Consider the following 26,352-nt stretch of genomic DNA (forward strand, 5'->3'; position numbering starts at 1 on the left):
TTAGCAGTTAAAAAGTTAAAGGACATTAAAAATCAAAAATATTTTCAACAAATCTTGTTTTATTTATAATGCTTTTTAAAATGAGTGTCACAAACCTACTGTTTCCATTTAAAAAATTTTAGTTAACCATCCACGAGGGTTTAGGAATGTGATGGTCATGTATTAAAATATAGATAGATCATTATTTTATGGTAGCAGCATTTGTTAATTAATTATTTTTTGTTACCGTTTCACTGTTTAGCAGTTATTTAGAAGGTAGTGTATACCACTTTTAAAACTAGCTACAAACAAAATTAAATCAATAACGGTTAACCTCTTACTGGTCTTTGACAGAATGTCTCATCAAACACTATTCCAATAAAAATTGCCCCTTACGTAATACCTCGTCACTCACTACTTCAACAAAAAGTGCCCCTGACCATATTTTATTATTTATGTTCGTCTGCACATTTTAAGGGATGTTATTTTGTAATTCGACAAAATGTTTCGTTGCTATGTACTTGTATAGTTTTTGATAGCCCGGCTTCATACAGAAGCACTGATTGCAGTACCTTAGAAAATATCAATGTTTGATCTAAACCCAGTGTTGCTAGGTTATGTTGACAGTTTTTAGTACTGAATATGCACATTATTTTGTTGTGTTTTGACTAATTTATTGCTTTGAATTGCTTAGTTTACAGATAGTTTTAGTTAGTGTTGTTATATATTTTCATTAGGAATGGCCAGTACATCCAGAATAAATTGCAAAACAAACAAAGTTAAAATTTGCTGCACGATTTATATAGTGATATTTTGGATAATATTATGATCAATGAAGTTATTTCAGAAGAAGAAGTACCCCAAATACAAACATACAGTAGGCTTAAAAAAGTTAAGAATACAAAAGAACAAAAAACCCGTAGACAAAACATATAAAGTAGTTAAGTTATGATCATGCGGAAAATCCAGGTATATAAAAGGGACAACTGATGATCCTAATGATGTTTATTCTTTGTTTAAATTATATTTCACTGATGAACTCATAAATTTAATTGTTAAATAGATTAACTTCTATGTTGAAAACGTTTTGCAAAATAAGAGGATAAAAACTTTTCACGGTTTCACCACTGGAAACCAATTAATAGTATGACGTTATTATTCTTAGCTGTGTATATGACCAGTGTAATTATATTACACCGGTTAAAATTATACTATTTCAGTATGATCTCAAACTGAAAAAATACCTTCTTTCAAGGTAGGACGACCATTTGCTAAATTTCATTTTTCTATGTTAAATGAATGAATAACTATTTAAGGATTGCCATACTTTATTAACAGCATGTTATTAACACATACTGTGTTTCAGAGTACGTATTAATAATAATTCATTAAAATATCAATAAATCAGACCCACTAAAATTATGTAAAAATGTATAAAAGTAATATGTCAATTTAATACGTCATCAAATTTCCATTGAACTCAGTTTTAAAATGCTTATTAGATTAACACACTGCATATATAGTGCAAGCATGAGTTCTTTCCTAACAGATGAAAATGTGCTTGCAGTGGAGGATTTAACCTACTAAAATTTGTATATTTGCTTTACACACAGTAAAAAAGTGTGTTTTACTTTTTAATAACAGTATACCTATGATTAAAAAAACAATTTTTTTTTCCTAAATGGGTGTAGAGCCTGCATAAAAAATACATCAAGTTATGAATTAAAATTACTAGTTATATAAATAGCATTATAATGCTAATTTTTACTAATGTACTTTATAAAATGTTTCACAATTTAATGATGGTTATTGGAGTGGGGGGGGGGGGCTGCGTCAAATCATGTGCAATAAACATTCTTTATTAATTATGTTACAGTTTTCTTTTAATTCAAAGTTCAATAGTAATTTATTCAAGTATAGAAATTAGTAATAAAGTGGTTATTTCATCCTCTCTCCACAGAACTATGTAACAATATAATTATTTAAATGAAGTTTTATGATATTGAAAAGGCAGATCAAAATGTCAATTTTGAAAAAATAATCATAATTACATTTTTTCAAGCCCCAATGTATTAAATTATTTTAATATATGACAATAAAATATTTATATACAGAATGGCTAAGTGCCTTTCTGTGAAACATACAGGTCGGCAAAACTGTATGCATCAGATGATTGGTACAGCAGCTTTTATTTATTCAACAATGTCAAATTTATTAGAAGTTGATGTTATTTTCATGTGTTCAGAGAGAATTTCGATTTTACAAATGTTAAGTTAAAATGGTAGACTCAAGCAAGAATTCAATTGAAGGAAGATTTAATGTGTTTGAGTACGCTTTTACAAAGGATCACTTCTTCTTTTGAAATGAACTGGATGTCCTTCCAGTAGATCGAATAGCTCTGATATTTTTTAACAATCCTGTTTACAACCAGGTAAAGGTCTTCAGAGTTAAATACTCCCTGGTTCTTCAACACTTCAGAAATTAACATAAAAAGTTTTGGTTTAAACCATTTATCCCTATTTGTATTAATGAGTTCTCTGACCAGGCCCTTCTTCTTCGACAAGAGTACCATTTACTTGTGTAACAGATCTCCGAGCATGTGATTCTGATTTACAGAAAATCCCAATTTTATGCGGAAATCGCAGACGACACCACGTCTTGATGTGGACAGCGCTATCTGATAGGACCATACTTTTTTGAAGGAAGTATTAACAGCATTTCATACCTTAACATGATTGAAAATTATTTTACTCCTCAGCTTCAATCAATTGGTATGAAATTATCTATCATTTTACAGGAAAAAGGAGCTACAATTCATTATGTTTAGTTCGTAAAGAACTTTTTAAATGAACATTTTGAAGAGCAGTGGAATAACACAGGCTCTAAAATTCATGGCCACCTCTGTACGTCCAGACTTAACAACTTCTTATAACTCCCTTTGGGGCATAATCAAATAAAAATATCAAATTTGCAACTAAGGCATGTTGATGAGCTGAAAACTGCTGTCAGAGAATGTTTTTTGACTTTGATCCTTCAACATAGAAGAGAATGTCCAAATATATTTGTCAACTGATAACTGTATGTGGACAATTGGGAAGCACATATAGATGTAATTTATAGTAAGTTTAATGTGTAATAATATTAAATAAACTAAAAACAAGCAATTTTTGCTTATTTCTTTACATGGAAAGGGTGACTATAGATAACTGAATTCAATAAATAAGTAATAGGAAAAATTTATAATAAAATGTAAACTCAGTCTGCACTAATAAATAAACATGAATGAAAGGTAAAACTGAATCAAAAGATAAAATGTAAAATATAAAACTCACAAAATAAAAACAATAAATTATACATTCTTTTTGTGTGAATAACACATTTTGTATGTAGTATTTGTCACAAAAAAAGCTCATCTTCAAAATAATGTTATATTTCACTAACTACTTGTTGGTAAAATTGAACTTCATGCCATACTTAACCTTGTTCTTTTCAATATTATTCTACTAAGTTGCAATACTTGTACTTAGAAATCTGAAAGAATAGCAAATTATGCATAAAATTTTCTAGAAATGCAATTTTATCATTTTATTTTTACTTTAATTTCCATTTTATCGTTTGTAATTTTACTTAAAGACAATATACTACAACAAATAAAATACAAACTAGAATTTTCATACAGCAGTTGACAGAGAGAACCAATCGCTATGTAGCCTTGAGTTGATGGTGGTGGAATGTATAGAAAGTCAATTTCCCTCCTTAACCTATCATGTAAGTCTCACATCTTACTAATGGCACTGTAAATGAGAAATCTGTACCCTCATCAGTTGCATAATGAAGAACAAACATTTTCATCAATAAAGATCTCAAATCTTCAAAAATTTTTAAGAATACCCCAAAATTTGAGAAAAGGACACTTTAGAGAGCAAATCCTTTCAAAGACCCATGTATTTAATCTGCACAAAAAAATTACAGCCAGATGGAAGTTCTGGAAAACAAACCCCACCAGAGAGCCACCTCACCACACCCCACTCCTTTAACACCACAGGCAAATCTTTATGGAAGAAAATATTCATGCTGTTTGTGATATTGTCAATTCAGACTGATGTATACAGGTTTCCCAAATTACTAAGAGGGTAAAATGAAGCTTTGGAAGTGCTTAATGTCATTACTGATGACTTAACTATCAGAAACTATCTGCCAGGTGTGTTTTCATTTCCTTACCTAAAAACAAAAACTAGTTCATCTGAAAGGAAGAGTTTTTGCACCATATTCTCAGTTGCCATGAAAAATGGGTCCACCACTAGATCAAAACAAGCAATAATGAGTAGAGGAGAAAGGGGAAGCGGCAACAATCAAAACCAAAACACCCTTCTCAGCTGGAAAGGTGTTTGCAACTGATTTTTTTTGCAGGAGTTCTCTTTTTTGCGTTGAACATTTCTTTTAACAATATTATTAAGAGTACATACACAGTTTAATAATTCTGATTGAAAGGATGAAAAAAAGGATTTTAAGGAAATAAGAATTGCAATGGGTCAGAATTTTGTAAATTACAAATAGTTATTTCATAGTGCTAAAGTTTAAAATAATTATCAAGAAAAGTGCAGAAGTCTGCACTAAATCTATGTTTATGTGAAGCAGCTATTCTCTTTACTAACAAACAGTTGAAAATTGTAATTGTTTTTCAGGAAATTTTTCTTTCCTTCATAGCCCTTTTTCATTTCATTATTAGATGTAATACATAAATGTATTTATGGCCATATAATATATGTATCGGCATAAAATAGTATGTTTACAAAATATATAATGATACGTAACTTTCCCATCTTCACCATGATCCAAACCTGCTGTTAAATACACTTTAACATTAATTTTTGATGTGTTATTTACTATAATTATTACATAATTCTCTCAGAGAAACTATAATTCACAAAAAAAACAAGCTTTAATGTATTGGAATTGGGAAAAAAGTTTCTTTATATTCTCCCAGTAAATGGCTTTTGGATCACATAATTCTGGTAATATTAATTAAATCTGGCAACATTTGCATGCTTTTGAATGGTGATATATCAGTGAGTATTTTTAGAACATTTACAATATATCAGTTTATTTATTTAAAAGTTATTGCATCTTGAAAATGAGTGATAATAAAATAACAATTGATTCAAAAAATTTGATATTTTAAACAAAAAAAAAGGGAAGAACATGACTCCGTCTGCTAAAAAACAAATTAATGAACACAATGTGGTATCAGAATGTATGGCATGACGGTGGTTTCAAGCATTTTCAGTCAGGAAATTTGATGTCAAATATGTATTCCGGTCTTGTTGACCAATGACTAAAAAAGTCTATGAAATCGTGGAAAAAATTGACTAAGACCGACACATTAGCAGTCATATCAGTAACAAACCAAGCATCAGTAACAAAACAAATTTTAAACAATTTCAATAAGACCAGAAATAAAAAACTCAACGTTTCAGTGTAAATGATATAACAATGAAAAGTTTAATGAGTTGAATTTCAATCTCCAAATCGTAGCTAAGTAGAACGAAATCAAACCATTTCGTAAGGGCTCGTTACAGGTAATGAAAAATGAACCACAAACGACAGCAATTTATCAAAAAGAATATGATCAAAACAAGGTGAAGCTCCCCATATGGTGAGAAAGCCAGGATTGATGCCGAGAAAAATGATGCTGTGTGGAATCAAAAAGAAATTGTTACTGCCACCCGTTCAAATGACTGATTCTAATCATAGAGGTTAGAAGTCAACAACTAGAAGATTATGCCAAGCAACCGAGATAAAACAGCAAGTACTGATCCAATGCAAAAGGTGTCGTCTTTCAACACAACACCAGATACCACACATCTTGGTGACTCAGTGAAAATTGGGAGAGCTTACTCAAAAAGTTTAAATGCATCACTATAGTCCTGATTTTGCTCTGTCAGATTATATTTGTTTTATCTACACAGAACTCTCTTAGCAGTATAAAGGTAGTCAAAAGAGACCTGTGAAATCACTTAACACAGTTTATCAACCAGAAATCACAGAATTTCTACACTGTCAGGATTATAATTTTACCTAAAAAATGACAAAAAAACGGTTGATCAAAACAGTACATATTTGGTATAATAAACTTCATTTAAATATTAACAAAACTTGTTTTACTTTTTCACTGAAATGTGAAGCAACGTTTTCTACAACCCATTATTATAAAACTTAATTTTCTCTAAGATTTGTAAGATGCAACAGTAAAAAAAACATGTTTTAATGTTTCTTTGCAAATTACTCAATTATAAGTCTAACTTGCAAAGAAAGAAAATGAATTTTTAAAATTATATTAATTAAGACTAAATCTAGTCTTATAAGTCTATATAAGAAATAAATAAATTATTTATTTATTTCTTATATAAATAATTAAGAAATATTAATAATCAATAATAATATTATATAAATAATAACTACTTTAAAATTATATAAATTATATAACTACTTTTAAAATAGATTAATTACAAATAAAATAATATTGTCACATGTGACTTATGTGATCCAAAATATTTTGCTCTTATCTGAAGGCATCAGTATCCTAATTTATAATAAACAATCTATTATAATTATCATGACAGAAAAAGAAATTTAACAATTTATTTTTCTGATAACATTATTTTAACAATAGGAAGTGTCTATATCTAATAAAAATTAAAAAAAAAAACGCAATATTAATTAAAAACAGTATAAATATTTCATTTAAATATACAAATTTTATTTATTATTTTAATATTAGAATGAAGAAATTAATAGTACTATAATTAACAAAGAAATACTACCAACCGAAAATATAGTCAAGAGTTCTAGAAACTAATCCATTATTTCTAATTGGTGCATTCTGTTGTGATAAAACCTGAAAAAACAAAACATATATAAATAAGTTACAAATATAACAATTATAATAAACTACAAAAAAGGCGGACTGTAGGCCCGCTGCGAAAATGTTATATGGTTTATGTTTCATTACACATGATTTTGTTAAATGTTTTTGCCAACTGTAAATAACATACATGAATTTAGCGTACTAACAACAACAAAAACTTTTACAACGAAAGCTTGAAAATCCTGAACATTTTTAGCTGTTTCTTGAGTTGTGATTTTTAACTCAACTCTAACCCCAATGTTTTTTCTTTTTTATCCCCAAACACAAATATAATTTTTGATAAATTGTTTGTGCACTGTGCGCAGCTGCCCGGCGCACCACCAGTGGTCCGTTCCTACACCAACAGCAGCTAAAATAAAAATGTGAGCAAATTTAACAAACAAACCTACACACCATCCTTTTTTATGGAGTGAAATGATGCTGCAAACTAGTAAATTGACTCACTTTCTATTTCACTATAAAATATTCTAGGTTAAGGTAATGGGATCAGTCATAAATAATAAATATTAATATTAGTCAAAAAGCCAAATCACCTTAATCTGGCTCCATTAAATTTAATGTATTCCAGTAATGTGAGAAAATGTCAGCTGTTTTATCAGACTAGTTTTCCAAGTGATAATAACCACATCTTGAAATAATTTAAATCTGAGTGCAGGTGTCCTCTATAAAACACAACTCATCTATTACTACCTTAGGCAGTGATACCGACTGACCACCTACAGTGGTCATCTACACCTACTGACAATGGTAGGTAGATATTCTTAAATTAAAATGGCATGAAAAAGTTATTAAATATGTTTTATCATCAAATTTTTTACCTTAAATCCTGAGGTAAATGCTGAATATGGGCACCATTTTCCTGAATACATGCTTCGACCCTCTTTACTGTGATTTTGACAACTATATGCTGAGTTTATGACTGAATATTTAATACTAATTATATATAATCATAGGTTGAAACCTTTTTTTTGTCTGATGAATATTTTGTTTTGAAAATGAAAATGAAAATTATCTCACTGATTTTTTCATGAGGCAATTAATCAGTTACATTTTTAAGCAACTGCGTGCCATTTAACACTGACTTTTGTGTTTCTCATCATTAATAGAACCAGTTTCTCTTAATTTGGTAATCAATGACAATTCTGATGTCTTAATATGAACTAGTCAGTACTATCTATCAGTATCTCAGTACTTACAGAAAATATATTCTTGCACTATTGTCACCAATTGTGTACTGAAGTATGACTTTATAATAAAAACATGTTTCTTTTGTGAAAAAACAATTTTCTCACTAACAAATGCACTGATCATTAGATCACTTTGTTATGGCTAAAAGTAGTAATCTACTGCATCAGTGCAGTATTCACATGTTGGACAAGTCTATTCAAATACAAGGGTTATACAGAAAGCTGACTGATGGGTTGCATTTTGTATAGGTCATCCTTCATTTGCTCACATCAACTATAAAATTGAACAGCATTAGTAAAATAGTAGTTTTTTAAAGAAATATTTTTATAGCAAATTCTTCATAAAACTTATGTTCCAACAATATACAAAACAGATAGTTCAGATAGTGTAAAAAGAAATATAATCAAAGATTAATAATTAAAAAAATAAATAATGCAGAAATGTAAAAATTAAAAACTGGAGTTATTAATATGATGAAATAAATTGTTATAAATATTCATAAAAAAATTAATGAAAGGCCTCTTCTTTAATGTTCAATTTTTCACAAACACTAATCTGGTACAGAAATTAAGCAACCAATGAAGTATACATTACTCACAGTATAAAATGTCCACTTCGTGACACTAAATATTATTTGATTTTTATACTTGTAAAAGCTGAATAATAATAATATTTAGTATTTTTATTTAAAATTATATAAATTTTGCTGAACAGCTTAATCTTATTTTATTCCATTAAATTTTGTTTTTAACTTAAGGAAAGTGCTGTGAAAATTTTGCATTCCTTTGCTGGCTTTTAATAATTTATCCTATGTTACAAATTTAAAAAAAAAAATATGAATTTATTCAAATTTTAGTTCCACATTCACAGAAATTTGAAACATACTTTGAAAAACATATCTGATTGCCAATAAGCTTACTGCCAACTATAATTCACATTCCCATGGTAATCTAAAAATCAGGTTATATAAATCTTCTGGAATGTAACCCTAGTTAATCACATACTAACATGATAATACACTTGGAGTGATTTTTGCAACACTTTATAATCAGAACAAATTGGTTTTAAAGTTTTTGTACCTGAAAACTTATTACAATATATATATACTAGTTTCTCGTCAATTAGGTGAATATAATATATATGTATGTTAAAACTTTACCTCATTATCCATACGATGTGACCTAGATAGTGGTCGAACATTAGGTGACTGAAGATATGATGTATCAGCTACTGAAGTGCTATAATTTGTTGGTGATGAAATTAATCTATTAGGTAGTACTGAAGCAGGTGACTCAAGAACACTAGAATCCTTATTGACATTCTGATATTAAAATTAAAACAAATAATTAGCTAAGCTAATAAGTTAACAAAAAATAAATAAATAACCATAATAATTAATAAATCTACCAATATAATATCTTTAGCACTGCGAATTAAAGATGAAACAGAAAAACCATCTTTAACCCTAGAAATGACAGAAGCTGTTTTTTATGTAGAACTTTACTGCCTTAAAAGTTATTTATTACTTTCCGACAATATATCTTCTTCAATTTTAAGGCACTTGATTATCTTCCACAAAATGTTGCTGAAATTACGCTATATTTTTTATGATGGAAACCTAAATTCACTATTAATAAACATTCTTAAAATCTGAGACTACCACCACTTTACATTTTAATTGCTTCCCAAGGAGTATAATCAGAGTCAGAGTATGTGAGGGAGGTAGGTTTGCAATCCAATATGAAACAGGCCAGAAGGGATTGTAGGTGTTACTCTGCACACAGGAAATACCTAGTATTGTTTCGGTTAAATTTCAAGGTATGGGTCAGTTGGAAGCTGTACGAAATAACTACTCAGCTATTATAAACTAAACATTTTCAAAATGAATACATTATAATACTGCAAGAAAAAAAATTATATAGCACACAGAAGAAATGAGGACAAAATTGCTGAAAGGCATTTTAAAATAAGTTTTTTTTTTTAATTTCAGTAAACACTCTTGAAGGTGTTGACTTATTTAAGCACGATTGTACTGAATTTATTCACTGTTTTACAATAGCAGATGAATCATGGATTCACAATCACATGCCAGAAACCAAACAGCAGGTGGGAGAAGGAGAAAGTACGCCAAATTAAGTGAAAATAGCAGAAAAAGTGATGGCTATTTTTCTGGAATACTTGTGGAAGGTAGCACCATCACTGGGGAGTACTACACTTCACTACTGGCTCAATTGAAGGTGGTATTTGGGCTAAACATTCACATCTGGCCAAAAAAATGATTTTTACCTGGATAATGTGCCTGCATACATGACTCAACTTATTGCTGCAAAACTCCATGTTTGAGAATAAAGCAAGGTGAAATAGATATACACGCAATAATTTATAACTTGTCGCTTAAATTTACGTTTAGATTTAAGAAATACATTTAAATTTACGTTTAGTAACAGCACTGGACTGTCCAAGTCGGCATCTCGAAGGAGACTGGCAATAGACTACCCCAACTCCCTCATGAACAGTTAGCAGAGAGGTCGATCCAATAGAAACGCTTAACACTCCACGACCTACATTCCAACTGTTTTGACATGCACTGTATCAGCTACTAGTGATTTTTTTCTATTTGCAATCATAAAGAAATGGTTAGCTGGATAAAGATTCACTTAAAATGATGAGGTAAAAGCTGAGATACAAATGCTTATCTTGCAGAGTTAGAGGACAAATCACAGTATACAGAGGGTATTAAAAAGTTGGAAAGTTGTTTAAATGTATCGAATTGCAAGGTGACTATGTAGAAAAATATGTAAAAAATGTTTTCTTCGCAGGCTAGGAAAATACAAACAGCCCTAATATATAGTTAATATTTATTTGATAATAATACTTCATTTTCTTTACAATAATTATTTTCATTTTGTCAGTTAATTTGATGGTATAATTTTAAATTTATAATTTAATTCTAATTTTTTGACATTCTTGTTATGAATTTCTTTCCTTGAAACTTTTTTCATTCTTGAAAAGATATATTTATTTTTTTAACAGAGACTATTCTTAAAATAAAAAAAACAAAACAGACATTTTTTAACATTACAATACCAGTAGATAAGAAGGGTGAACATAAAGTTAAGTGGTTTTATAGTACAAAACTTTGCTTGTATGCAGTAATTGAATTTTATGCTTTAACTGCCAAAGATATTTGCTATCAGCCAGCCATTTATACCTTATTTCTGAAATACAGCTAAAACCGTTTGTTTCTGAACTCTTTCTCTCTCTCTCTCTCTATATATATATATATATATTATTTGTGACTGCACCCTGCTGGATCATGCAAAGCAATTTTAATTCAATTTTCTGCATTTCCATGCAGCTCTCATTTTTTCCCTATGGGTTCTTTTTCTTTCTTCTGTCCACTTAGTTCCTGGTCTTAAGATTTCATTCTCTGATTGTACTTCCCATTTCCCAATTTTTTGCCTGCACAATTTTCTGTCAGAGATTTCTGACAAACTTATTTGAACTTTTTCTAGATCTTTTTTTAATTGTTGGATCCAGGGGATGATTTTCAGTCATTGAATGTAAGTCAGAATTTTGTGGGTGAGCCTTGCTGCTGGGATGTTGCGTAAAAGTGCAATCTTCTTCAGATGTTTGCTACAAGATTGGATAATTTTTCAGTTGTTTTCCATGACTTCAATCTTTTGCCATCTGTTCTTTCCAATTGAGAATCTTTCTTAAATTTTTCTTTTTTTTAACATGTTAGGCCACCTTTTCTGTGGAGTGTGGGGGTTCACTGTCATATAGAGCTTCAGGCTTGATTACCATGTTGTACTGCCTGACTTTTGTGCATATGGTCATGTAGATGGTATTGGTTTCCTGTAGGTTCTCTTGAGATTTTATAGGGGAATATTCTGTGCTGTTTTCTCTCCCACTGGGAGAATACCTAGGTTTGAGGATCTCACCTAGGTATTTGAAGTATGACTCTTCCGATTCGTTTAATTTTGTAGTCAATAATTGGACGTTTAGTTTCAAGCAGATGAATTCGGCGATATTGAGGAATTAAGAGGAAAAATTTAATCTGTCAATTTACCCATAGTTAGGAGAATCTGCGCAAACTTTAAATCTATACAATCAATACTGATAGTTTACGGTTACAGTTTACAATACTGTTTTACCCGGTCTCCTATTTGATAATGTAAACCTAAAACCACTTTAACAATAGACATTTTGTTTTTACAAAAATAAAGTCATAAAAATTACTACTTACAGGATCTTTACAAGGCATAACACCGATCATTGTAGTACCACCAAAAACTTTGCCATGATACGTTAATGCACGACGAGCTTCCATTTTTGAATAATAATGTAGATTAACCCAGTTACCTTTAGGTGGAAATCTACTTTCTAAAAGCTGTCCTAATTGTGAAAAATGATTTAATATTGTGGAAGAGGCAGAAGGTGGAAAACCAAACACAGTGACCCAGTTTTCTATGTTTGTAGACTGATCTGATGGTCTATATGGTGTAGATGTTGAAGGTAATGTGCTGCTGTAAATTAACCAATGTTAAATCAATGAATAATATCACAATAATTTAATATCAATTATTATTTAATGGATAACAGATATAAAAGAATTTCTTTAAAAAAACCCAATACATTAGTATATTTAGCTTACAAAATTCATACGACCAATTATACACAATTAAAAAAATTGCTGGATAGTGTCAATTTTTTCTGACTTCTTATCCAATAATGGTAAAACTTAAATCACTCAATCATCTGATAGATGACAGCTTCAGTATATCACAGATCCAGTACATCTTCACTGTTGAGGTACATTTATAATCATAATAAACTGTGAAATGTTGAGAAGACATTTCACTATATGCATGTTTACACTAAAGTCCAAAGATATTTGCTGTCAGCCATTTAATACTTTGTTTCAGAAGAGCAAACACTATTATTTCTGAGCTATACTTATTCAATCATGTTTTATGATGAAAAATAGGCAGTTTCAAAATCTTTTGATTTTAAAAACATTTTGTAAATATATAAAGCCAGTAAAGTAATGGGACTCTAGCTACCAAGGGCTTTGCTCTTGACAGAGAAAAAGAAAATTAAATGGAACATTGAAGTATATTATAAGCATGCAAATAAAGAATTATATATATATATATATATATATATATATATATATATATATATATATAAGTTCTACTCTTTTTAGTAAAAGTTAAAACATATAACCCACTAGTATCTCCCCACCCCCTTGACCGACTAACAAAAATTAAATGGCATCAGTCACCTGTATTCAGATGTAATCATACAAAATTTCTTAAAACATCAGTTACAAGCTAAATAATAATAGATGAAAAAAGCAAACAAATTAAATTTATCATCTTTCATCCCTGAATGAATGAAATCACACCAATACATAACTAGTGACATACTAGGATAATAGAATCATTTAATTAGTACAAGAATATGATCTGAATCCACATTCAACACAAGAGAAAAAGTGTTTTTCCCCATCCCTTCTTCATTTGACTTTTAATAAAAGCAGAAAGTATCTTAGCTATCTAAAAAAAGACATAACATTATCTACCCATATGATATGGGATCAACAAGGTCCATATTTCTTTACCCTTCTACATATCGTGACAAAAATTAAATGACATCAATGCGCCGTATAAAAGAAATCATCATTCCAAATTTCATCAAAATCAGTCCATCTGGTCTGGAGATATGAAGCCAAAAATCATACTAATATATATAACTTTCTAAAAATTTAAATAATTCACCATTATACTGATCACTGTGCCAATTAAACAAAAAAAACAACTTAATCACCAAACACAACAACAGAAAAAAATAATACCAATCATCGACCTTTGCAGAATTCTGCATCAGTCAGTAAATAATTCTACAATAAAATCAACAAGTAACAAAAACAAAAAAAGAAATAACTACAGAATTTATAACACAACTTCACTGCCACACTAGAAATGATGTGTATATATATATATATACACACTATATATAACATATATATATATATATATATATATATATATCATATACACACTTCACACATAAATGTACTGCTGGAAAACTCAGAGATTTACTTGTACGAGGTGTGATCAAAAAATACGGTGAATAATTTTTTATTAAAAAAAGTAGTAAGGTTACATAGAATTCGATTTAATCTCCTTCAAAGTACTGTCCTTGGCTAGCAATGCACTTATCCCAACGTTGACTCCATGACCGGAGGCATTTCTGGAAGGCGTCTTTCAGAAGGGCTTTCAGCTGCTCAGTCGTAATTTTTGGGAAGAGCCAAAAGTAGCATGGTGCTAAATCCGGTAAGTATGGCGGATGTGGACAGACAGGAACACTTTTTTCGGCCAAAAACTCGTGAATGAGAAGCGAGGTGTGACACGACACGTTGTCGTGGTGAAGAAGGAAGCCATTGGTCCATTTTTCTGGTCGCTTTCTTCGTACGTCGTTTCGCAAACGCTGCAATACACCCTTATAAAATTCAGAGTTTACAGTTGTTTCCCTTGGAACGAACTCTAATCGCACTATGCCCTCACTATAAAAAAAAACAACAAGCATGACCTTGATGTTGGATTTTTATACGTGCCTTTTTAGAACGAGGAGATGAACTGGTTTTCCATTGGGAACTCTGCATTTTGGTCTCAGGGTCATAGCCATAGACCCAACTTTCATCTCCAGTTACAATTTTGGCCATGAAGTCCGGATCTGCATGAAGACGACCGACCATTCAACTCCGTGCAAACTGACGCACGATTTTCCTTCTGTTCATCACTCAAAAGTCTGGGAACAAATTTTGCACTCACTCGTCTCATTTGCAATTCATTAGTTAAAATGCTTTGAACGAATCCGTACGAGATGTTAAGGTCTTCCGATAGCTCTCGAATAGTCATTTGCCTGTTTCAACGAACCATTGTTCCACTTTTTGCACATTTTTAACTGTTTTTGAGGTTACTGGACGTCCCGCACGCTACTCGTCTTCAACAGACTCATTTCCGTTTTTAAATCGGTCATACCACTTGTACACAGTCTTCAAAGTTACCACATTATAGCCGTACACCGATTCTAACATTTCGTGAGCTTCTTTGGCACTCTTTTGCAACTTAAAACAAGACTTAATGTTAATGCGTTGTTCAAAATCCATATGCGCGACAGACACGATAAACACAACCTCACTCTAGCGGCTCTGGCAGCTGACTGGCAAGCTCGAACGTGTTACAACTTGTCCCTGCCTGTCTCGGTTGATCACGCTATTGGACAAATTACAGCATATGGATGTAGCGTCGGCAGTTGCCGCTATAAAAATTCATTCACCGTATTTTTTTTATCACACCTCGTATAAAGACAATAACCTGATATCTCATTCCATTTCAAAAGTGTGACCACGTAAACTACTTAATTGTTAACATCTTTGCAACCATAGGTTTATTTAAATGTCATGTTGTACAAATATTTTAGGCGTTTTATGACAATGATATGAACCTTATTTATTCAAATCTGTTAATAACAAAGTTATGGGAAATATTTTTGAAAATATTTTATTTTATTGTAATTTGTTCCATATTATTAAATTATCATTTATTACGTGATAATGTTAATAAAATTACTCCAGTTGAGATCATGTCAAGTTATTTAATTCTATTTAGGAGGAAAAGAAAATGTTTTTTTTCAATCTAATAACACTGAAAACTTTTGCTAGAAGTATGTGGCAAATTTGTTTTTACACAAGTAAATCTCTAGGTACCCTAGCAGTATATGATATTTCAGCTGGATATAATTAACCATTCTTAAGAAATAAATTTTTATGTTAAAAATTCAAAATGCCAGATAGTTGGAAAAATGAAGCGTTTCTAGACATATATCGATACTGAAGGTTTTCCTTTATTTCAATGAGGGGGATCATCCCCTGAATTCTTGAAACTGTTTTTATAAACACCTGTATATATATTAATTTGTTTTTGGCTATATAGACTGTCATGAAGTTCTTCTAGGCCTTTCATAACCTATTCTACTCATATGTTTATATGAACATTTTCCATTGTTTTCACACGCCTTAAATTGCTTTGTTTGCAAGCTATAGCTAGTAAGATTTAGCTGGAATTTCAGTTACCCTGGTGAAATGAGGTCACACAGAAATTTTTAATACATCATTTAAGGGGCAGAATATTGATTTATTATGGTTTTTGACCTGAAAAATTGAATAAAATAGGTTCCAGAACCATATCTGTAGAACTTTTTGAAAAATCTGGGGTGAAAACCAATAAATTGGGATAAAAAACACTGTTTTCTATTGTTTCATGTACAATAACTTTGTTAAATTTGTCTAACCTTTCTTGTTTTATTCAACTTGTGTTACTGTTTTGTTCAAAATTAAATTTTACTGCAAGTCTGTTTCAAAAATTTCATGTGTTTATTATCCATTTAATATCAAAATGCCTTCCTTCACAATGGTCACAGCACTCTGCCCAATATAAAATAATACCAGTGGTTTTCCTTATCATTTCAGGATTGTTTCGTATAAATTCAATAGCAACTTGTATTTTAATGAGTAACCCTTTAGTATTAACTTTTTGTTGGTATACTATTATTTTCACATGACCCAAATGAAGTAATCTAGTGGCGTTAAGTCAGGTGATTTTTGTGATGCCCAACTGATTGGTCTACTACATCTAATCCAGTTTAAGAAATTAGCATTCAAGTGATTTCTAGCTACTAAAGAAACATTTGGTGTTGCACCATCATGCTGGAAAATCATACAGGTAGTATGAGTTTATATCATTACGCTATAATATAACAATAATTCTAATCAAGATCTATGTCAATTCAAAAATTTTAGTTTTTTTTATTAAAACAGAACAGAGCCATCAAGAAAATCCAGCATTGATACATGCAAAAATTCAAGCTCGCAAATTAGACCTTTGTGGAGCATCTGTTCATATTGTGCATAAAGTGATAAAAGAATCAAATAACTGGGAGAAAATGAGCATTTTAGTACGCCGGGAAAAAGTCCTAATAGAATAAAAATGAAAGTTAACATTGACAACTTCCAAAGATGCGTGTTACAAAATATCATATACAAAATAAAGCCCTGCCGACAGCGAAAAGGTTAGTAGTATTCATTTTAAAAATTGAATACCCAGATCTGCAGATGAATTGCAGTCACAAAACTCTAAGGAAAATTCTGAGGAGTATGGGTTTTAGATGGAAGAAAACTGAAAATAACAGGAAAGTTTTAGTAGAAAAACAACATATATGTATGAAACAAGTAAATTATCTAAAGAAAATGAGCATTTACAGATGGGAAGGGAGACCAATAATTTTTTCGGATGAATCTTATATTCACTCGACACACAGGAAAAGTTATGGTTGGACTGATGGCTTAAACAAATAAAGGCTATAGAACCCCTGAATTCAAAAAGACTGAAGCTGATTTTGGTTCATTCTGGAAGTGAAGCAGGAAAAATTCAAAATACTCTTTTAATTTTTATATTGGGCCAAAAAAAAGCAGAATACCAGAACAACATGAATGCCAATAATTATGAAAAATGGCTGAGAACAACGTTAATCCCAAATCTTCCACGTCTATCAGTTGGTAATCGATAATGCTCAGTACCACAATGTAAAGTTACACAAGGTGCCAAATTTAAACAGCAAAAACATGAACTGTTAGAGTGGCTTCGAGACAGAAATATTCTGTGCTGAGTAATATATAGATCTCTGATGGTTTAGTTAAAGGAGCTGAGGGAATTGTAAACAAATTCAAATGGCCTGCCCTATGAAGGGGCCAACTAAAAAGAGGCGAGTTACCAAAAACTTTGTTAATAAAATTTGATGACGAAACAATAGGTACAAAAATGAAAGCTGTGTACCTACTACACCAGTAAATACAACATTTCAAGCTACTAAATAAAGTAATGAAGAAAGACGTACGCTACCTTTAATTTTAAGTTGGACTGTAACAACGGAAAAATTGCAAGGTACAGAATAAAATACAGCTGTAGATTTTGTGAAAAAAGTATTTGCAAACGGACTATTTTGTTGCACTAAGTCAATTCAGAAGCTTAGATGGTTTACCTTTGAGCAATTTAGATCCACATAAAATAATGAATACCCACAATATAAACCCACACAACAAAAAAGCACTTGCTGAGACGGAAAGATTGAGAAACCATGCGCAGGATTGAACTATGTGCTACACTTCATTCCAGGCACCAATATGCTGATTACTCATATGCTGTTGATATGTCATTATCAACAGCATTAAGAGTATTATGATGAAATTTAGTTGTCCAACTATGCGAGACTGCAAAAGATCATGCAATGTGATGCATGTATATATGAGAGATATCTCTAAAGTAAAGAATGCTGGGAAATTTCTCTCCTTAAGGTTGCCAAACCTGTGTCATTCATGACCACACTAGTAATGTACACACTGCATTGTTGTCTGTAAGTTGTCATGGTTGTTAGTATCTTTGATTACGTGAGTTATTACATTATAAAATGAATAGGAAAATTGATGCTGCCGCCGACTGTGAAATACATGGAGCATACATTTTTTAAACCATCAAAACATTAAGCCGGCTGAAATTCATAGGCAGGTGGTTGCTGTGTACAGTGATAATGTAATTAATGAATGAATGAAACTATCAAAAATGGTGTGAAAGGATTAGAAATAACAGAATTGATGTGCATGATGAAGAATGTTCAGGGAGGCCCTCGATAATCAGAGAGGACTTGTTGAAATGAGTTGATGATGAAATCAGAAAAGATCATCGCTCAATGATTTCATTCTTTTACCTGATGTTTCAAGAGCTGTTATCAGTCACATTGTTCATGACCACTTAGGCTACAGAAAGTTTTGAGCACGTTGGGTGCTACACGTCTTAACAGAACATCAAAAAAAAATTTGAATGGGATCTGCTTTGGAATTTTTTATGTGCTAATAAGAAAAAGATAATGAGTTCCTTAATTCAATTACCACCAGCAGTGAAACATGGATCTCGTATTACACGCCAGAGAGAAAACGACAGTCAAGTGAATGGTGTCATCCTCTATCACCAACGACACTAACAAAGGTCAAGCAGCAGCCATTTGCACGCAAACTGATAACCACATTCTTTTGGGATCAGTTTGGCATACTGCTGCTCAATTTCATGCTGTGTGGAACAACTACAAATGCAGAAGCATACTGCAAAATTCTACCTAAGTTAAGGCACACCATTCAGAATCAGCGACACAGGAGGCTGAACAATCTGCTGCACGATAATGCATGTCCACATGTTGCGGGTCTGAGACGTGATTTACTGAGAGCATTTGGATGGAAAATTTACAATCACCTGCCATTTAATTTGAACTTAGTTCCTTCTGATTACCATTTGTTGTGGAAATTGAAAGAAATTTTGAGTGGTAAGCAATTCGCATGTGATGAACTTAAAAATGCTGTTAATCAGTGGCTAAATGGACTGGTGGCAGAAGAATACGACAAGGGTATATTGAAGCTGGTGTATTGCTATGATAAATGTCTTAATCCATATAGCGATTATATAGGTATATAGTTTGAAAGAAATAAGAAGTATTTACACAGTTTTCAGAATAAATGTTTTTACAATGAAACGCTCTTCACTTTAAAGATAACCTCTCATAGATTTATAAGATTCCCACTCTCCTTTTCAATGCTGTATATTACAAATAATGTAAATTGAATCTGAAAGGTTTAAGACGAAATATCTTAATTCTGTTAATGGTGCAACATATCTTGTGCAGAAATATCAGGATTCCCACTGTTCCTACCTACCCGTCAAGACAGAAAAAGTTTTTTGTCAATTTTCAGACCGACTGATTTTTTGTGTCTACAGAATTTTTTCAACATCATGGTACCACCACGAAAAGCAGCTGGGTCGATTCCAACAAGATTTACTTGAATCGGATTAATAAGAAAAAACCGTTATGTGCAAAAAAATATATACAAGTCAACATAACCTCTTTTTTTGAAGTATGTTAAAAAAGAGGCTACTTTTATTTAATAACTTTTGAAAGAGATCTTTAAACTTAATGAGACCTCTTGAATCAATAGATCAGAATCAATCACCTACATTACTTTTTTTTATAGATCTACGGGCAAGATTTTTTTGATCAGTTGCTGCAAATTCCAAAAGAAAATATAATTTACAAATTCAAATTTACAAGAAGCTGAGAACCCCCAAAAATTCTTTACCTGACATTTCTTAAATAATTTTTTTTACTTTCCTGTCAAGCACTGTAGCAGAGCTATCTACAGCTTTAGAAGGGAAAGTATTGTAATCAGTCCATTTTTGGTAAATGTAGTTTTCATCAGACCTTTACATTTTGACACCTAAGAAACCCAAAAACCAGATGAAAATTTTCCAGATGTTTGTATGTTCAGTGTCACCCTCTAAATCATCTTATATCTCCAGAATTACTCGACCGATTTTGACCAAACTTGGTCAGATTACTTCTATATATGGAGCAGCATTGATGCCATTAAATTTTCAACTTATAAGGTCAAGGGGGTGAGGCTGCAGAGCAAGGTCACCCTCAGTATCTCAAGATTTTGCCTAATTTTTCTTAAGCGCATTTGTTAACAATTAAAAAATAATTATACTTTCAAATTTTTTTGCAGTCACACCCCCACTCCAAAAAAACCTCTAAATAAACTAGCGGCTAAGTGGGTATACTGCGTTAATAGTACCCCCTCTCACAAAAAAAAAAAAAAAATATTTAAAGTGGCCACACTAGTTCAATCTAAAAATAAGAAAGGATGCAAAACTGCAGGAAAAAACTGAATTCCCTACAACTTACAAACATTTATTAATACTAACTACATACTAACATTATCTAATAACATTTTAAGAACAACAGAGCTAGGCTTAAAGCATTAATTTACAAAAGGGGATGAAACAGACATTTTACTTTTAAACTTCCCAAGTCAGTTTTGGTCTATAGAGTTGAACAAAAAAGCAAATAGTCAAGAATTGAAAGCTGCAAAATAGTTATTTGAAAAATGTCTGATCCCAGACTTTTTTAAAAAGTGATTAGTAAAAAATGAGTGAAACTTGTGCCTTTCCCAAAGTTAAAAAGGAGGTAACACTTGGACATAACTTTGTCAATTATGATTGTACAAAGTCGCTCAAAATAAAAAGGGTTTATTCAGGAATTTGACCTAGTTTTAATTTAAAAAAACCTGGATTACTAATTCATAATTTTTTATTTATTTATGAAAAATGCATTTTTTAACCTTCTATCCTTAATAAAAAAAATGTCCCCTCCCCCTACCTAGCAATCAGGTTTGTTCAGTTTCATAAATTACATGCCAAAACAAATGTTTTCCCAAAGTTTTATTGAGTCCTGAACTAGTTCCTTCTTAAAAGTTTATTTGTACTAATAAAAAAATATAGGAGATGATTATTTGAATGAATGTACTACCAAATATGTGAGCAAAGACTTACTGAATCCGTATTATAAAATTGGATGATTTATAGTTTTTGTTACAGTAACTACCATGAACATGCACATCACGTGCTTTAGGGAGTATGAACAAAATGATAAATGAAAACAAGATGCCAGACCCTTATAAGGTTTGAATCAAAGAGTAGTATATTTATAATTCAACGTAATAATTACTAGAGAAATTTTAGGAGAATTTTATCAGAACATTTATCTAAGTAGAAATGACAATAACTCTGTTTTGTGTCAGTAAAGAGTAAATTATTTCTTGTGGTTTTTCTCGTGGTTACGATGATTTTGTGTCAGAAGTCATGTCATCTCAATTGTTATGAATATATCATCAGACAAATATCTATTCACCAGTTATCAAACAAAATAAAACATCAAAAAAGAAATTTTAAAATAATGAACAAACAAATGAAAACTTACATAGATTGATTAGGATAAACATTAATATTAGAAGACGATGAAGCAGGCACTGTTGTTGATTCTAAAGTATCAAATAAACCCTGTATAGGTGGCCCAGATGGTTTCTCAACTTGGTTAACATGAACAGTTCTGTAATAATAAAAATAATTATTTTATTAAGCAGTAAAATATTGAAATATTACAAATATTGTCATACAAAGTAGATAAAAGAAAATATTCATTACACAAAGAAATAATTCCCTCAGCAGAGTTGCAGCTAATTAACTACTACAAAAATAAAAAATAAAAACTATATATAATTATCAAATATTAACATAACATAACAAAAGAGTAGTCTCAAAGTCACTTTCCATGATGTAACACAGGTTGGTATCACTATGCCATCAGATGATTTAAAGATTAATCGGTTGTTTTCATTTACTCAAAAAAGTGCCAGGTTTGTTAAAAGTTTACATTACTTTCACAAGGAATAAGATTTATCTTAAATGGTAGACACAAGAAAGTATTTGCCTGAAGAAAAACTCGCTGCTAGTGCTCAGGAATAAGAGGATACAAACACAAATGAAAATTATGAAAACATACGACAAATTTCTTCAATGTTTTGATAAAGATGCTACATCACCTAGTAACACTCAAAAAGTGGGGAAAAAGAACATTTTCCACAGGATCAGTTCCCAATATGAAATGATAATAGTCACATTCCAGCTGATTGAACAGCTCTGGTATTGTTGAGGAATTCTGTTTTATTTTAGGCAATCTGCTCTTAAGTTGACCAAGAAACGTAATTCAGAGGTAAATATTGTCCATTTAACACTTCAGAAAACAATGAAAAAGAAATCTTTGATTTAAACCATTTATGCCTGACTGTGTTAAGAGATTTCTGGCCGAGACTTTCTTCCTTGACGAATATACCATTTTATCTGAGTAACAGATCTCAGAATGTTTATTTTTGGTTTATTCTCACTTTTATGAAAAAATCACAAAACTTCCACCAAATGTAATGATGTGGGCAGCAATATCTGATAGGATCAAAATTTTTTTTTTGATGAAGTGTTAATAAAATTTTTCATACTTACGTGCTTGAAAATTATTTTATTCCTAGGTTACAACCGATTGGAATAAATTAACAACCACTTTACAGGAAGATGGATCTCCAGACTACTATGCTATCAGGTTACGCTACGTTCATTTAAGAAGGGACTTTGAAGGACAGTGGTTCGGAATGGACTCAAAAATTCAGACTAAACAACTTGTTACCTTTGGGACATAACCAAAGAAAAAAGATCTCCCATTAGCAACTACAGAATGTTTATGAGCTGAAAACTACCACTGAAGATGGTTTGTACAACTACGATCCTTCAACATGCGAGAGATTGTCTAAAACTCTGGCAACTGAAGCAACTGTGTTCAAACAAGGAAGGAGCACATACATATATAATTATTATTTAAGGAAGTTTTATGTGTAAAAATAATAAATAAATTAATAACAAACAATTCAAATTTAATTATATGGAAAAGGATTTTGTGGCCACTCTGTACATAAAGCTCTTCTCAAAATATTAAAGGAAATTTATGTCTAACAAAGAATATGACTTATAAACATACATTATATATATATATATATATGTATATATACAAAAATATATATATATTTTTGTATGGTTTTAAAGTATGATAGTTAAATTTAATTTAAAAATTGTTTAAAAGATTTAATATATATATCTTCCCAGACATCTTTGATGTATCTGGAGAGAGTGTGTGTGAGAGAGAGAAAATTATTTTCACTGAATGATAATGAAGGAAAATGATTTTGAATAGTATGTTTCTTACTCCTAAAGTAATATTTTTCATTCTTAACATAAAACTGTAACATAAGACAAAAGTAATTTAGAAATTATGCATTCGATTTTGGTTTTGGAATTTCCATTTACATAAATTATTAAAAATACAACACAATATTGTTTCACAGTCACTAAATAACAGAAACATATGAATGAAGCTAAATAAAACCCCTTTCGGCATGCCGGAAGGCGGAGGTAGATTTCACCAGTGACCAGTGTAGGAGACAAAAAAGATTTCCACCTTAAAGTTAAGAAAAACATCAAATTTACTCAATATGACAATGGCTGCAGTGAAAAAAGTTTCACATATTTCGCATATGACAAGCCCCATTTACTTACACTTCCAGTAACATTTTGGTCATCCCTTGCCATTAGGGTTGGTCATATCAAAAATTGTTACAGACAAAAGTTTTAGGTAATGTCTGGAGGCCTAACGACCACTTTAAACTGATTCGATAACCACAAAAAAAATAATAAAAAAATATTAATATATTAAGGGAGGTATGATTTTTTTTGTTTTCAAAACTCCATTTTTTTCCACCTCCTGGGTCAATGGTTATATCAAAAAACATACATACATACATTTACATAGATAAGTTTTAGGCCCTTATCCAAAGAACAGTAGGAACTTTAAATGAATTCAATATTTTACTTAACAATAAAGTTATAGCGATATATTTTTTTTTTCAAAAAAGCCCCCCTCCCTGATTTCCATCAGCATGATCTGATTTTGCCCATTAACAAACTCAATCGAGATTTTGGGTCGTTATATTTTATATATCAATTTGAAAGTGATTGGCGCAAAATTACAGCAGTTATCGTGCCCCCACAAGAAAAATTTCAAAATTCACAGAATTTTGAATCCTATATATCCTCCTTAGCAATTTCCTGACTTTAAAGCCAACTTCTCTTTTGTTATTGTGTCAAGGAAGATTAGTTTCGTATTACAATAATTTGATTCATAAATTGAATATATAAATAATAAATTAATTTAATTTATATTTAAGTTTTCAGCTCTCGAACTGAATGAATTTGCATATGAATATTATGGATCATGATGAGAATGTTGAGTGTGCAATCTTTAAAAGATGCCTAACCCTATCTAAACCAAATTTAATTGAGAAGATTTGCTGACATTTTTTCACTTTCTCTTGATCAATTTTCATCATCCAAAAAAAAATCATTTTTACACAAGAGGTAATCAATTTTGAACATCTAATAATCCCATTCCGAGACGCCGCCCACCAGTGCAACCCACCCGGGGCACCTAGCTGTTTTTGTAACTACTAAGCTGTCTATGAGTGTGTTGGTAATAAACAACAAAATACATATTTTAATGCATGCAACTTTTAATAGATAATATATAAAATAAATAAACTATTCTAAATTAATATTATTTAATATAAAAAAGTTTCACACTAACCGTGAACGCCGCTCAGAAACAGGGCTAACATTGTTAAAATTGAGAGCACGAGGAGTTGTTTGAAGTGAACCAATATTAACTTGCCTAGCAGTTTTTGTTGGGCTACTTGGATGAGGATTATGAGTTTGCTCACCCATCAAAAACGCAGGAAGAAATGCTGATCCGCTACTAGGAGATGAGGGGCTTCCAACAGGCGAACCTAACGACATCGGCTCCATATCTAAATTAATATAATGTTTATTGAATTTAATTATGAATCATTCTTACATAAAGTTTTAAACTAACAAAATGCTGCAACAAATTAACTTAAATTTTCTAAAACTTACATAAAATTAAAAGTAAGCATAAAACTAAACCGAATGCTAAGAATGAATGTAAAGTAATACAGATTAATATAAGTTAACGTACCAGTAAAACATATTAGCCTACACTCTCAAAAACAACATGAAAACCAAACTGCAACAAATGCATCGTCCAATCATATAAAATTAATAAATAAATAAAGAGGTGCAATTCCGAAATTAAAAGCTAACATAATGAAAAGCACGATAATTATAAATAAAAAACTAACACACGTTACCTTGTTTAAAAAAGTACGTTAGGTCCTATCGTTGGTTGAACTGAAACTGTGCGTCTAAGACGTAAATACCAAGACAGCTGAGAGTCGGAAACGCCATGATTCGTGTTTTTGCTGGTATTAAACACTAGAAGATAACAATTGAATGGCATATATTAAAGACAATCAGGATTTAAAATTTTATGGGCATTAAATTATTTAATGACAAAATTTTGTTAATAACATATTAATGCAGAATAGATAACAAATAATAATCATTATGATTATTATAAATTATAGACTAAAATCCATAAATTTTCATGTCCGTATTTTTTTTTATATATACAAAAATGTAGTAAATATGTAAGTCACAATTTTTTTACTGAAACTCCAAAGCAAATTTTAACCTAACGTACTACCTTTAGTTACGTCATGTTTTCAACTTGTAGACCAACGGTGGGTGATACAACCACTATTTTTTTTCTGTTATTGTTGTCGGTTTTTTAGTCAT

General features: G+C 30.9%; 1 protein-coding gene across 3 annotated transcripts; it reads right to left on the reverse strand.

Moving 5' to 3' along the window:
• Positions 1-6,695: 6,695 nt before the first annotated feature.
• Positions 6,696-26,025, reverse strand: Nup35 (nucleoporin 35). 3 transcript variants are annotated; one of them, XM_075358379.1, is made up of 6 exons: positions 25,866-26,025; positions 25,286-25,505; positions 22,022-22,150; positions 12,345-12,621; positions 9,255-9,416; positions 6,696-6,877 (listed from the first exon to the last, which is right to left on the reverse strand). In XM_075358379.1, exons 2-6 carry the CDS (start codon positions 25,501-25,503, stop codon positions 6,800-6,802), a joined length of 864 nt encoding a protein of 287 aa, XP_075214494.1. In that variant the 5' UTR covers positions 25,504-25,505; positions 25,866-26,025; the 3' UTR covers positions 6,696-6,799. The 3 variants fall into 3 exon arrangements, with proteins under 3 accessions (XP_075214494.1, XP_075214491.1, XP_075214492.1); XM_075358376.1 differs by having other exon boundaries at positions 12,345-12,624; XM_075358377.1 differs by lacking the exon at positions 25,866-26,025 and adding an exon at positions 25,694-25,847 and having other exon boundaries at positions 12,345-12,624.
• Positions 26,026-26,352: the final 327 nt, after the last annotated feature.

Source organism: Lycorma delicatula, chromosome 2 (genome assembly GCF_047948215.1).
Source record: "Lycorma delicatula isolate Av1 chromosome 2, ASM4794821v1, whole genome shotgun sequence".
In the NCBI taxonomy this organism is placed as follows: domain Eukaryota; kingdom Metazoa; phylum Arthropoda; class Insecta; order Hemiptera; family Fulgoridae; genus Lycorma; species Lycorma delicatula.